The sequence below is a fragment of the Triticum urartu genome, chromosome 4, assembly GCF_003073215.2.
Source record: "Triticum urartu cultivar G1812 chromosome 4, Tu2.1, whole genome shotgun sequence".
NCBI lineage: Eukaryota > Viridiplantae > Streptophyta > Magnoliopsida > Poales > Poaceae > Triticum > Triticum urartu.
This window is the reverse complement of record NC_053025.1, coordinates 618,855,921-618,870,183: the sequence shown is the minus strand read 5'-3', so window position 1 is coordinate 618,870,183 and position 14,263 is coordinate 618,855,921. Positions and strand designations below refer to the sequence as shown.

Genomic DNA, 14,263 nt, shown 5'->3' with positions numbered 1-14,263 from the left:
TACGCCCGGACCACACCGCGGAGCGATACGGGCCCGCGTTGGAGGCTTCCGCTGTTCGGATAGGACGGTCCGAACGGATGTGGGAGATTTGAGAGTCGGCGTTGGAGATGCCTTGAGAACAGAAACAGAGGAAAGCAGGGAAATTGAGGCAGAGGACCTTCATCTTCAATTATTCGGGGTGACTTGCTGGATTCTCCACCCGGGCCCGACAGCATGATATTGATAGAATAACATAACATGGGGGAGGCAAGTGATAAATCCACCTCTAGACTCTAGTCTAGTTCCAATGACCAAATCACAAAATCATCTTAACATTTTTGTTTAGGGTCTGCTCTGCTCCTTGCAGTAGTAGAATTGAGGACCAAACTGCTTACACTACACTACATTGCACCAAAAATGAACTTTTCGTAATATCAATGTCAATGGTAAAACAAAACAAAAAATAGGCATCATGTCACCACCACCTCTCGTCTCATTCCTCTAATTTATACGTACCAGGTCTGGCTTATCTATGCAACAATTTCCCTTGTCAACTCTACTCTTTCTACTATACATTACATTGCATTCATTCATATACACACAAACACTATATTATATATAAATTAAATAAAGAAGAAGGCCTAACGTTTCTGGAAGTTCAACACCTTGATGGAGTAGCCAAACACAAAGAAGAAGGCGATGATGAACGCAAAGTGCGCCAGCACCACATACCCAAGGAAATCGTGCTTGATGCCCAGGTTGTCCTCCAAGAACTGCTTCACAAACGTGTCGCTCCCGCCGGGGACCTTGAGAGGACTCTTGTTGTCGCCAAACTGCGACGCCACCACGCCGTAGATGGTCCACGACACAGGGTTGGCCCAGTAGTACCACCTCCACCAGATGGGTATCAACTGCAACAACCAAACAATCATCAGTCTTGACCCAACCAACGAATAACGCCAAAATGCGTTGCTTAATTTTGCTTTTGCTTACCGGTCTGACGACGAGGAACCCAGCAAACAGGTTCCAAAGAGGGAGTACAAAGGATATCAGTATGTTTGCGAGCATGGAAGAGGGAGTCAGTGACACCAGCATCATGCCAAACAATGTGAAGTAGTTGAAGCTTGAAACTATGAAGAAGAGGAAATAGAAGAACTTTGCCGCTTTCCACTCATATCCAATCATCGCATAGATGATCGCCGTGTATTCAATCCCCTGCACGATGTTGTACATCACCTCCACACATGTCTGCACCAATGCACAATCCTCAGACTTTGCTCCTTATATTATGAATGAATGAATGGATTCTCAATCAAACTAAACAACAAAATATTACCTGAGCGAATGCATAGGATAACGGAGAGTACATCCCTGCCGCCTTTTCACGGTAGAAAACTGTTCGCTCGATTGACACAACAGGCTGAACCGTGATGCAGTTGGCGGCTCCAAGGAAGAAGACAGCAGCATAAGTGGCTCCAAGTAGATTGAAGAGATCTTGTTGCGAGCCTCTGCAAACGAATCGAACATAAGAAAAGAAAAAAAAAGAGGGGTCCATACAAGCTACTCCTATATAGTTAATCATTCAAAACTACGTACGTAGCAAACAATATATAGCAAAACAGGATCATACATTTTCGTCCCTTTCTGCCAAAACACCGTGCCAAATACAAGGCCATTGATCATGGTCATGAGAAAGCGCATGGCGTTGTGGGGCGGATTCTTCCAATATGATTTGTATTGCTTCCAGAAGTTTGCAATGCATTGGTTGTAGAAATTCTGAGAATACTTGGTAGGGAATGAGAGATCCTCGTAGCCTGGCGGAGGAACGCTTAATTCCTTAATAAGTTGTTGGTTTTCCCTGCTCATATTTAAGAAATAGGAACTCAGTGTGCATATATAGAAAACAACTGCACTCTGTTTCAACAGAATATGTCCTAGTTGTTTTAAAGTTTCAAGAGAATATGTCCTAGTTGTTTTAACGGGAGCAACAATCAGCAGATAAGAATACTGAAAGGTTGGCTACTTACCTATAAAGTTCAGAATTAGCATAAATTTCAGCAAAGTTTACGTTCAGGCGAGCCTCGGCTAAAGGGGAGCTAACTTCCAGCATCCATGTTGCGGGATTATATCCTTGTGTGATCTTTTCAACACCTGGAATTGCCTGCAATATAATGCAATGAAAATCTCATGGGTTAGTAAGCAAGTTATTTGCTGCCCCACCGATCGAAACATGTAAGCTAAGGAAACTCGCCTCAAAATATTCAACTAGTTTATAAGAGTGGCGACCAAGTTCACCAGCATAAATAACTTGTCCTCCTCTTTTCATAAGCAGAAGCTACAAAAGGAACCAATCGTGAGTTTGTTGCATTTCCAAAAACTTGTAACAAAATAATATGTCCTTTTCTAAAAACAAAATAATATGTAGAGAGAGGTGCATACTTGCATAGTGAGAGAGAGAGAGAGAGAGAGAGAGAGAGAGAGTACCTCATCAAAAGACTCGAATATATCAATGCTGGGTTGATGGATAGTGCAAACCACAGTTCGCCCGGTGTTGACTGTATTTCTCACTGCCCGCATTACAATTGCTGCGGCTCTAGCATCAAGTCCAGAAGTTGGCTCATCCATGAATATGATTGAAGGATTTGCTACCAGCTCCACGGCAATTGTCAGTCTCTTTCTTTGTTCGGTCGATAACCCGTCCACTCCAGGGAGGCCAACCATAGCATTACGCAACACATCAAGCTCCACAAGAGTCATGACTTCCTCCACAAACAACTGTTGTGAGGGACAAGGTTAATTTCATTTTCATTAGATTAAATCTTTAATAACACAAAGTTTCAAACATAAAGAGCTTGAAACATACGTGGCTTGAATGTATGTATATACTATATAGTACCTTTCTCGTTTTTTCGTCAACATCTGAGGAAAGACGCAGCCAGGCAGAGTAGAGAATGGATTCATATACAGTAACATTTGGTGAATGGATATCGGTCTGTTCACAGTAGCCACTGATGCGGGCAAAAGTTTCTTGCTTTTTAGGGTAACCAGAGAGGGTGATGCTTCCTTCAATCGACCCACTGGTTTTCCTTCCTGCGAGGACATCCATTAGAGTGGTTTTCCCAGCTCCACTCACACCAACTAATGCTGTCAGAACACCTGGCCTAAAAGCACCACTGATATCAGAGAGCAACTGGAGACGACTTTCGGCGAATCCTTGCTCTCTCATTTCCTGAAACACAAGTTGACAAATTTTATGTTAGACCACATCTGCAGATAATGCTATCATGCATACATGATGAATCTATATATGTCCTAACAGTAACACGATATCTGTGAGTAGAGTAGAAAGACTTACTGCAGGCATGTCCACGTAATAGTTTACATGGTTGAAAGATAGTGCAAGAGGCTGGAAAGGCAGGGTGATTTGTGTCTGAGTTGCTCGATTTGTGGCTTCATCATTAGTACCTACACAACACATATTGCAAGTGAAGATAGTGACAAATTAGCATTATTGTTAGCGGCTTCAAGTGGCGTCACAAATACGTAAAGTAGATGGTACAATGACTGTAATATGGATATGTAAGAAAGAACTCACCCATCGGTGTTGAAGTGTTTGTCTCATTCTCATTCTCTTGGTCTGAAACTGTGTTTGAGCCGCTGGGAGCTGGAAAAAAACAGAGCATGTATACTACTGTAAGTACCTTGCTAATTAAGGCGTCAAAGAAGAAGAAGAAGAAGAAGAAGAAGAAGAAGAAGAAGCGGCACTCACGGCTCAAGTGCGTAAGCGCCAGAATGTACAATATATTGAACAAAATAGTGAACCCTAGGATGGCTCCCATGGAAACCCAAAATCCCCAATCTCCAGTAAACAAGCCTTTGGATTTAAGAATAGCCTCGCCCACTGTTGATGCATCGATAGATGCTTCAGTGTTTTTCTGTAGCAAATATGAAAAGGCGCAGCATTAGATTAGTTGATTCCTTGCCATCCAGCTTAGAAGAAAGAAACTAAAAGAAGAACAGGGTAAAAAAGAAGAAAAACTTACGTTGGCCCACCTACTGGAAAGGAATTCATTGACTGATATTGCATTTTGACTGTACATCATAGGAGATGACCAGTAAGCCCAGATCCACCATGGTCGGATGTCACCTGTGTAATTAACAAGAGACAAGGAAGGTTTACTACTTTGATCGTCCATGAAAATGAGATTTTTCATGCCAAACAAGGGTGCTTACCTCTAGGTATGACAAATCCTCCAAATATAAAAATAAGAAGGATCACAAACATGCCAAAGGTGTTGGCCACAACCATTGATTTCAAAACAGCACCAAGAAATCGGAACAAAGCCATTGCCATCTGGTGAGTACCGAAGAAAGCTAAAAGCTGACGAAAGAACCTGCGCGCATGCAATGAGCAAATAGCTAGATCAAGTTACAGATTCAAAACTTACTTTTTTAAGTGAAAAGGTTGATGCATGTATAATATATACCTTGCTGGAGCAGGTGCGAAGCCCATGACATAGTAGGTGAGGACGACCCATACCGCAGACTCCATAAGCGAAACAGGAATTCTTAAGATGATTGTTACCAGCGCAAAGGTCCACGGGGGAAAGAAGAGGAAATCCCTTTGCTTGTAGAAGGTAGGAAGCATTTTAATCGTCAGTTGTAGCTCAGCAAACCCATTGAACAAGACGGTGATCAAACTGAAAGTCAGAGCACCAAAGAATTTGCCGCCGTCGGAGATGTGCCCATATGGCATCTTTGTTCTGAGGAACACAGTCATGGCCATGAGCCCAAGGATGATCAGCTGGGTAACCTTGAAGATGTAGATGAAGGAGTTGCGCTTCATCAACAGCTGCTCTCTCGACAGCACCGTCTTGATCGACTCCCAGCTGGACTGCCCATACTTGTTGGTGGTGAGCGCAGCAGGATGAGTTTTGGACTTGTCAAAAGGGATTTGCAGCTCCTTGAGCATCTGCTGCCCTACGTGGAATGACTTGAAACGTTGGGCAAACTCTGGGACAGACACATGACGATACTGCTGCTGCTCAAGGTACCAGTACTGCTGCTGGTCTTTCTTGGAAGTCACCTCTTGAAGAAAGTCAGCAACCCCTTTCCTTTCAGGGCACCGGAAACCAGCAGCTTCAAAGAATTCCAAGATGTTGTCGCGTGGCCCATGGTACACTATGTACCCTTCTGAGAGCAGAATAATGTCATCAAAGAGGCTGTAGGTCTCTGGCGGTGGTTGTAGGAGGGAGATCATCACGGTCTCATTCATCACATGGACCAGCTGTCTTATGTATTTCACAATCTCAAATGTGCTAGAGCTGTCCAAACCAGTGGAAATTTCATCCATGAACAATGCCCTTGCAGGTCCCGTTAACATCTCCCCTGCCATGGGCAAAAGTAAAAAATATTAGTTAAGTAAAGGAAATCCTTTTAACAATGAATGATTGAATGAATGGGAGGGTTGAACTTAATCTATGTATTCCTGCACACATACCGGTTGTTACACGCTTCTTTTGCCCGCCAGAAATTCCTCTGATCATCTCATCACCAATGGGCATATCGGCACAAATGTCAAGCCCAAGCACCTGAGATGAGAGTGAGGTGGTTTTTCTTCTTGTTAGACTCAAAAATGTGCCTAGAGAATTTCAAGTAAGTAATTGAGAGAATAGAGAAAAACCTTGAGGGTAAGATCGGTGACAATGTTAGTCTCCTGCCCTTGCACGGCAGTAGCTTTCATGTAAGCATCGATCTCAGGGTCTGGCTTTATGCCAGCTTCGCGCTCCCTGGCAGCGAGCTCAGCGAGCATGTCATATCTGGCACCAATGCCTAAGCAGCGCCTGGAGAAATCGAGCGTCTCTCTTACAGTCATCTCTGCATTGTGGAGATCGTACTGACTAACATACGCGCTGGTCCTCTCGGGGTAGAACTCCTCGAAGGTATGACCACAGTAGGTGATGCTGCCAGATACCTGTTCATTCATGTGGGCATAATATAATGCATGCATGAGTAAAAAGAAATGAATGCTCGCATGAGTGTTGTTGAAGTTGAAAGAAAGAAAGAAAGAAACCTTGAGGGTTTTGTCGAGCTTGCCAGTGAGAGCTCGCATGAGTGTGCTCTTTCCTGAAGATGGAGGTCCAAGCAGAAGGGTCATCCTGAAAACAAAAACACCATGATGAAATAACTAGTTACTACTAGCTAGTAGGCTTGAATGAAAAGAAAAAGGAAGAAGAATTGATGACCACACCTACGTACGTACCTGGATGGTTTGAGGATGCCGTCGACGTTTCGGAGTATGTTGATGGTCTTCTTGTTGGAGGAAGCGAGGCGTCCCACAAGACTCTGCATGCATGCAGGCAGTGGGCATTTCATTTCATGGACGGATCATGTAAGCAAATAAATCATGTTCCTTCCTTTGTGATGCATGATGCGTGGGGTGCATACACGGAGGGACAGACAGACAGACAGAAGCAGTGGGCACAGTACATACTACTTCCTTCATGGAGGAACAGTACAGAAGCAGACAGGCAGACAGACAGAAGCAAATAAACTATGTTTATATACATCCGTATGATGTAGTCCATTTAAAATCTCTAGAAAGACTTATATTTAGGAACGGATGGAGTGCATACTAGATAGAGAAGAGGATGTGAAAATTTGATTGATACACTCAATTAAGGATAGGATAGATCTTGGTCTTGGTATTGGTGTTGGTCTTGGGTTGGGCTCTAAGAGACATTTGGTCGAACACCTGAGGTGCATCTTCCCTCTCTCTGGACTGAGCAGGACTCACTGACCCAATTCACAGTCACAACCTGGTTGGTGGGACCTTCCCTTCCTTTCCTTTCCTTTGGCCGCCGCCGCCGCGGAGGAGGAATTGGCCTTGGGTGGAGGGAGGGAGGGAGGCAAGGAAGAGCAAGTGAAGAAAGTGAATCTGGATGACGTGGAGGGCCTACGGTCACGGCCCACCAGCTGGGTAAAATAAATATCCCTGACAGGAGCAGAGCAGAGCCACCCTCCTCTCTCTCTCTAAAAAAGCAGAGCAGAGCCACCCTCCTCTCTCTCTCTCTCTCAACAAAAAAAGCAGAGCAGAGCCAGAGGTGAAAACAAACTGTAAAAAACACATACAGGAAACTAGAGTGTTTTATAGATAAAGAAAGAGAGAGAGAGAGAGAGAGATGATGGAAATAAGTTTGGAGTACGTCCGTAAAGAAAGAAATACAAGAGTGTTTATAGATAACTAAAGTAGTGATGTAAATATTAGTATACAGAGGGAGTAGCTAGAATATAAGATGATGGGAAATTTGTCCACAAAAGAAAAAAGAAAGGACATGCATAGAACTTACCTGTAGGAAGTTAGTGGCCGAGTTCCAGAGCGTGGGGAGGGCGCTGGTGCCGACGAAGGCGTCCACCTCCACCGACAAGCCCTGGTACCTCACCTCGATCGCCGGCAGGTCGATGCCCACCCGGTCCACCCGGTCACGGAGGCGTCGGAGGAAGCGCTCGCTGTCGTCCTGGAACACCCTCTCCAAGAGGGCCCGCCCGGCCTCGCCGCTGGCCAGCTGCTCGATGTCCACCAGCCCCTGTAGCTCATCACCGTCGGCGCCTCCAGCTCCAGCTCCAGCGTGATTCAGGAGGACCGCGCGGCGCATGCGGTCGTAGGTGGGCAGCTTCTCCAGGGCTGCCCATCGGAGGTTCTCCTCGTCGTCATCGTGGCCCTGCTGCGACGCGGCTCGGCCGAAGGGGTCGTCGGCGCCGGCAGGCTGGCGGAAGGAGTGGGAGATGGAGCCTGTGCCCCCGGAGCGGCGCGAGCCGTAGGAGGAGCCCATGCTGCGGCGGCTGCCGGAGAGCGTGCCCAGCTGTATCTGTATCCCCGGGCCAGGAGGATCCATGGCTGCCTGCCTCTGTGCCAAGCCAAGCTTGATCGCTAGCTAGCTCTGTCTCTGGTCTCTGAAGAGACGAGAGAGTGGTGGAGGAAAGGAAGGAAGACGTTGGCGTTGGGAATGGGAATGGGAATGGGAATGGGAATGGGCGATCCTCACTCCATGTGCACGCCCGATTTTGTTCCTTGCCTTGCTTTGCCTTGTGGTAGCAGATGAGATGCAAATATCATACATATATAGATAGAACATACAAGGCAAGGCAGGGAAGGGAACTACTCCAGAAGAAGAAGAAGAAGAAGAAGGCCGGTGCATGCATGCATGTGGGAAACGATTCCATTCATGCTCAGCAGCCTGCCTGCCTCATTATCTTTATTATTATTATTATTATATTGTTTCTAGCATAACGAACCAACCAAACGTAATTTGACTGACTGACTGACGTTGATGGATGGATGGATGGGATGGACCGTTTGATCCCATCCATCCATTGCTCTTCAACGCGGACCTCAAGCAGCCTGTCCGAGGTCTTTTCAATTACGCGCTCTGTATGCGTTGTGCCATCCAATACAGACCTATAGGGACAGAGCTATATTAAAAATTTAAAGCGGGCGAGTCTATGCTTTAACATGTACATAGGCCTTGTTTTTGCTCACTACATAGCATATTACTCATGAAATTGCTTTGGGTTGGGCGTGCCAAGGCATAGTGTAGCTTCGCCGGTACGGGCCTGTATTGGTCCACCGAACGGTTCGGACGTGCTTTTTCCCGCAAGCCGATGACAAACTAGAGAGGCTTTGCTTCCCGCCCGTATTCCTGCTGCTGTAGAGAGGCCGCTCCGCATTGCCGACCCAGGGCAGACGCGGCCTCTCACTAGCATCGGCTGAACACGCCTCCTCGCAACATCCAAACGGATCAAGTCTACCTGCCTTCCGTCCTTTAAACCCATGCGTGTGTCGAGAAATCTACTCCGGTCACACATCCGTCATCATTGAGGAGAAGTAGGACATGGGAGGCCGCCGCCGCTCAGGTCCCATGAAGGCCACCACCGAGGCCACGCCGGCGTACACAACCGGTGTCTTGCTTGGTCGCAGTCCACCGTCGTCCCCCGCAGCCCCAACAACGAACCCTGATCCATGCAGCTTAGGGCACCCTTCCCCTCTAGCTAAAGCATTAGCCGGCGGTTTCACTTTGATGAGCTACACTGACAAACATGGGGAAGCGAGCGAGCCACCCTTTTGTGCTGAAGCATATACCTCTAGGGCTCACGACAGTCCGATGAGTGAGCTGCCGAACATGAAAAAGACGGCCGGCCGTAGACTAGTCAAGGGTATCCGTGTCGTCGAAATGGATATCTGCCGGCGCCGGTTGTAGACTAGTTTTACTTTAGGCCGGTATCATTTTGAGGTTAAAAATGTAAGAATTAAGCCCAGTTTTATGTGAAATCTGTTGCATCTACATGAATTTTCATTTGGTTAGTTCAAACGGTGGTTGAAATGTATCCGTGTGCATGACTGGTCAAGGCCGCCATCAAGTCGGCGGTCACATGATCCATGAAAAGAAAAGAGCGAGGGAGTTTGGCAAGTCAAACTTTGCTTGCTTGCTTGGCGCCTTTCCTGCTGCAAGTAACACAGCAGGCTGACCACATTTTACAATTAGTAGTAATAACTTAACAATAATACTAGTAGTAATCACACGCACGCACGGACGCAAGCGACCGCTCCCTCGCTGTATAGCATATGGAGATGGAGATGGTGCAGAATTAATAATCCACTTCCGTCCGGCTCCGGCTCCTCTAGACAAGACACGGGAATGGACTGGAGTAGAAGAAGAAGAAGAGACAAAAGCTGGGCTAACTTGCGGAAATCAGAGCATATGCTGCTTCCAACTCTACTCTACATTTCATTTCACTCGCACCCAACCCAACCTAATCCAGTCCATCCATCCATATCCATATATATAGCTCTGCTCTTCATGTGTCTTTGTGTCTTACCTCTATATGCATATGCAGTTGACGCAGGCTGAAAACGACGGATCCACTACCTTTTCCTTATAAATACTCCCTCCGTCCGAAAATACTTGTCCTTAAAATGGTTGTGATTGTATCTAGACTTATTTTAATTATAAATACATTCATTTTATCCATTTTCAAGACAAGTATTTCCAGACTAGCTACAACAGGTTTATCCCTTAATTAATTTTCTCCAACTATGTATGTATGATCTTTCTGTGCAGGTTTTCTCTTGAATGTTACGGTGCATATGCATTACTTGCGGCCAGGATTGATTGATTAGTTGTTTTGGTTTAGGGCTTCTTCTCTCTTTCTTTCTTTCTTTCTTTCTTTCTTTCTTTCTTTGTGCACAAGCAACATCAAATATATAGTAGTACTGTAGTACAACATGCATGCATGCATAGAAGCATTCCGTTCCATTGAGTTGAATTGAAATGTTGATCCGGCTGGCTAGCTAGCTAGGTCGTCTCGTCCGTATATATATAAGCAATATAAGGACGCAGGCATCATGCCATACGTAGCTACTACAGCACTCCTTCTAGAAGATCCTAACTAATTACTAGTTAATCAAGGTTTAGCATACGTCATGCATGCATGTGCTTAGCTAGCTGGTTGCTTCCATGTAGAGTATATATAGACCGACACAGGATGCATCCATTCAGGAGCTTATATACAACTCAAGTATGGTATGGGCGGGGTACTCAAACTCAATTCCACTCACCTCAATAATTCCTATGACGCTATGCCCGGCCTACTGCTACCTGCAGTAGGTATATAATCCTTGTTATAATTACGAGAGGAGAGGAGAGAAAAAGGATCGATGATTTGCTCACAACAAACGACAACAGCACAAACAGTGCATTCTTACCCTGATTTCAACCCTTAAATTCCATCGCGTTAATTGGTTTTCTCAAAGAAACATAGTACTAAAATTTCCTTTTTCTTCCAAATTACTTCTCCCATCCAACCAAGAGACGACCAATTCCATTACGAAAAGACCGGCGGCTGACGCTCCTGGGAAGAAACAATTCAACGTTATCTTCTCTCTTCTTTTTTTGCGAATGAGATTCAACATCTCCATTTTTTTTGCGGGCAAAATGAGATTCAACATCTCGTACTAGCTAATACAGTTCATTTCATTTTGCAACACAAGGAAAAACCGTAATAATGCATACTACTACACAATGTGCGTGCACGTGCGTACCGTGTATCGAATCCATTAAAATACTTTTTATCATAACATAATGCCAGATGCTGATGTGGCGTTGCATATTCATTTACTTATTTATTGTACAAACGTACTAGTTGTAGATTTGATTATAGTACCGTATAATATCATCAGTATCAACTAATAACAAACCTATATATGTGATTGATGGACTCATGGGCGACAGCCAGTTGTATATATGTAGAAATTCTATCTCTTGTTTGAAATCAATTCATTGATACGGACGGGATCTTGTGCACGTATGTACATACCTTGGTGCGCACGCAGATGAATGATGATGGTGTATGCGTGCATGATTGGGTTGGGCCGATGCTTCTTCTTCGACTATACTATGTATTTATTTATTTACATACGACCAACTAGTTGATTGAACTGAACAATTCCGTTACATGCATTGAGTTGAATTGAAATGTCGCCAAGTGCATTCATATATCATCATATAGTAATATGTACTCATGCATCATGGCATACGCATATGGATCCTACCTTCTTCTTCTTCTTCTTCTCGAAGGAGATGCTTGGCCAGGGAATGAGAATGATGATGAGATGGACATGTTATTAGCAGCCAGCCGGTCAAAAATGCGCCCTCCATCCCGTAATATAAGAGCGTTTTTTACACTACACTAGTGCTCTCGTATTATGGGACGGGTGGAGTATATCTGTGGTTAACGATGGATGGATGAAGTTGGATCAAACTCAAATTCAAACCGGCCGGACTATGTAGTATGCATGTGGACTAATCAACCACGTCCTAGCATGGCTATACGCACGTAATACTCCCTAAGAAAGGTATATAGTGTAAGTGCATCTCTAACAGATCCCCTAAAACCTATATTTAAGAACCAAAGTGGGTTTTAGGGAGTTATAAGCACTAGCTAGCAGATCCCCTATAACCAACTTTACTAAAAAAAAAGATGAATGATACCCACTCCTTGAAAACTATCCCCAGATGACTGTATTTGGTCCAGTCCTGGCCATTGGACCAAGAATAGAGTAGGGAGACGGGAGTGAAGCCCCCTGTGTGCCACGCCGCCGCAACCATAAACCCGTGTTGCCGGCTGTTCGCCGCCCCTGTGATTGGGAAAATGAAATACCCCACCGCCCCGCTACTCGTGTGACCTTGCCGATGGGACCGCCCCTGCTACTTTGGTGACCCGTGCCGAGGTCGCCAAGGGTTTGGTGGGCGGCCGATGTGGTGGAGCGGTAGCACCGGCGAGAGAGGAAGCGGATGCAGAGAAAAAGGAAAGGATGGAGATGTGGGGTCTGAAAAGGGTTTTGGTTGTCGGAGTTATATGTGGCTGTTGTCCGGATTCCCACAAAACCCTTCATAATTTGCTTTTGGTTTGTGGAGAAAAGGACATCCATACCGATCGGCACACGGATACAGGATCATATTAGATGGCAAAACACGTCCAGACCATGAGGTTTGGACATATGCGGGCGGTTTGAGATTCCACTTTGGAGATGCCCTTAATTAGATGAGCAGCAGCAAGGAATAGGATACATCGTCCCAGCACAAGAGTAGTACATACTACTCCCTCCGTTTCGAATTACTTATCGCAGATATGAATGTATTTAGATGTATTTTAATTTTAGATACATCCATTTTTGCGACGGGTAATTTGAAACGGAGGGAGTACAAGTTAGTAGTAGGATATGGACTGCAGTGCATCCATCTAATTCTAATCTACACGTTGGTCTGGATGATGGATGATGGATGGAGTACACCATGGATCCAACATTCACGTCGTGAAACGTCTCACGCGGTGACTCACGGCGTGCACTTGCACTTGCACTTGCACTTGAGGAGGGATGTGACAAAACAAGAGTCGTGAATTGAATTCAACATTCTCTAGTGGAACTAGCATTCATTCATTCATCCTCTTCTTCTTCTTCTTCTTATGGAAGAAATGCACGCACGAGGGAGCTGAGTGCTCTCCACAAGTCAAGTCGTCTCGTCGGACCAAAACACACTCACGCACTCTCAGGCAGGAAGGCATCTTGACATGATGTAAGGCCATCCATTCATTCAATTCATTCATTTTTCCCTCCTTATTACTCCATTTTATGTGGAGCTGGACAATACATACACCATGGATGGACTAATCAACGTGCGTTCAGTGACGTACGGTCCATTCAAACCATTGACGGTTCCTTACTTCCTTGAGTTGGACTAGCACTAGCACTAGCAGTCTTCATTATCAGCTCACTCCTAATTAGTACTAGTAAAATCTAATCCATTCATTTCTGATCCACTACTACCATAATACTGTATCACCACACAATCAGCTTCCTTCCTTCCTTCCTTCCTTCCTTCTAGATAGCACATGGCAAGACTTTCTTTGAATCAAGACTTTACAAACGTACGACTTTCTAGTATTAAACACCGGCTGCCCCTGACTGCTGATATGACATGAGGATGATCGAGTCTACCTCAACAAGCACCTGCTTCATGGCTTCCTCATCCATCTCGGCGATGGTGAGGCGACGCTGCCGTCTCCGATTGTCACGACGATCCTCGTCGATGAAAAGCCGTGGGAGAGACGTGAGATCCTGCGTCCGCTAGCTCATCGACACGTCGGGAAAATTCATCTACCGACGAGGCCGCCGGAGGCGCCACGCCGCCGCGTCGTACGAGCGGACCGCCTCCTCTATGGTGTCAAAGGTGTCACGACCAAGGCGTTTCTCGCCAAACCAGATCTCCAAGGAGAAGGCGCTGGAGCGGCGCTCGCGAACTCCGCAAAAATTCGGAGCGCCCAGGCGGCGCATCGATATGGTGGCGCAGAAGCGGCGAGACTAGTGAGTGGGGGCGAGTCGAGTGGTGGGCGGACATAGTGTGGAGGGAACGCCTTCTTAATAATGCGCGCCGAACACAGTGCGCCAAAACCAGCGCACGCGCTAGGCCGATTCCCCCCCCCCCCCCCCCCCCCCCCCCCCCCCCCCCCCCCCCCCGCACGTGCGATCCTTTCTCGCGCGCTGGAGCGCTAAAACTAGGGCGACGACATGGCCGCTTGTATGATCTATGGCCATGGGCCTTTTTTAAAAATTGTGCGCGGACATGAAATGGATTGGCGTGTTAGGCGCACTGCCGACCTAAATCTAAAAGAGGGCCGATGCCGGGCGAGCGGCGGACCAAACAGACAAAAGGCGGACAAAAGCACC

At 46.0% G+C, this 14,263-nt stretch overlaps 1 protein-coding gene across 1 annotated transcript; it reads right to left on the bottom strand.

Moving 5' to 3' along the window:
• Positions 1–385: 385 nt before the first annotated feature.
• On the bottom strand, positions 386–8,146 carry LOC125553274 (ABC transporter G family member 48-like). The gene is made up of 19 exons (XM_048717083.1): positions 7,329–8,146; positions 6,242–6,324; positions 6,053–6,137; positions 5,663–5,953; positions 5,480–5,570; positions 4,467–5,367; positions 4,213–4,373; positions 4,023–4,126; positions 3,749–3,914; positions 3,575–3,643; positions 3,335–3,444; positions 2,876–3,208; positions 2,464–2,754; positions 2,231–2,314; positions 2,007–2,140; positions 1,610–1,837; positions 1,316–1,487; positions 973–1,227; positions 386–890 (listed from the first exon to the last, which is right to left on the bottom strand). The coding sequence occupies exons 1-19, from the start codon at positions 7,872–7,874 to the stop codon at positions 621–623; spliced, it is 4,374 nt and encodes a 1,457-aa protein (XP_048573040.1). The 5' UTR covers positions 7,875–8,146; the 3' UTR covers positions 386–620.
• Positions 8,147–14,263: the final 6,117 nt, after the last annotated feature.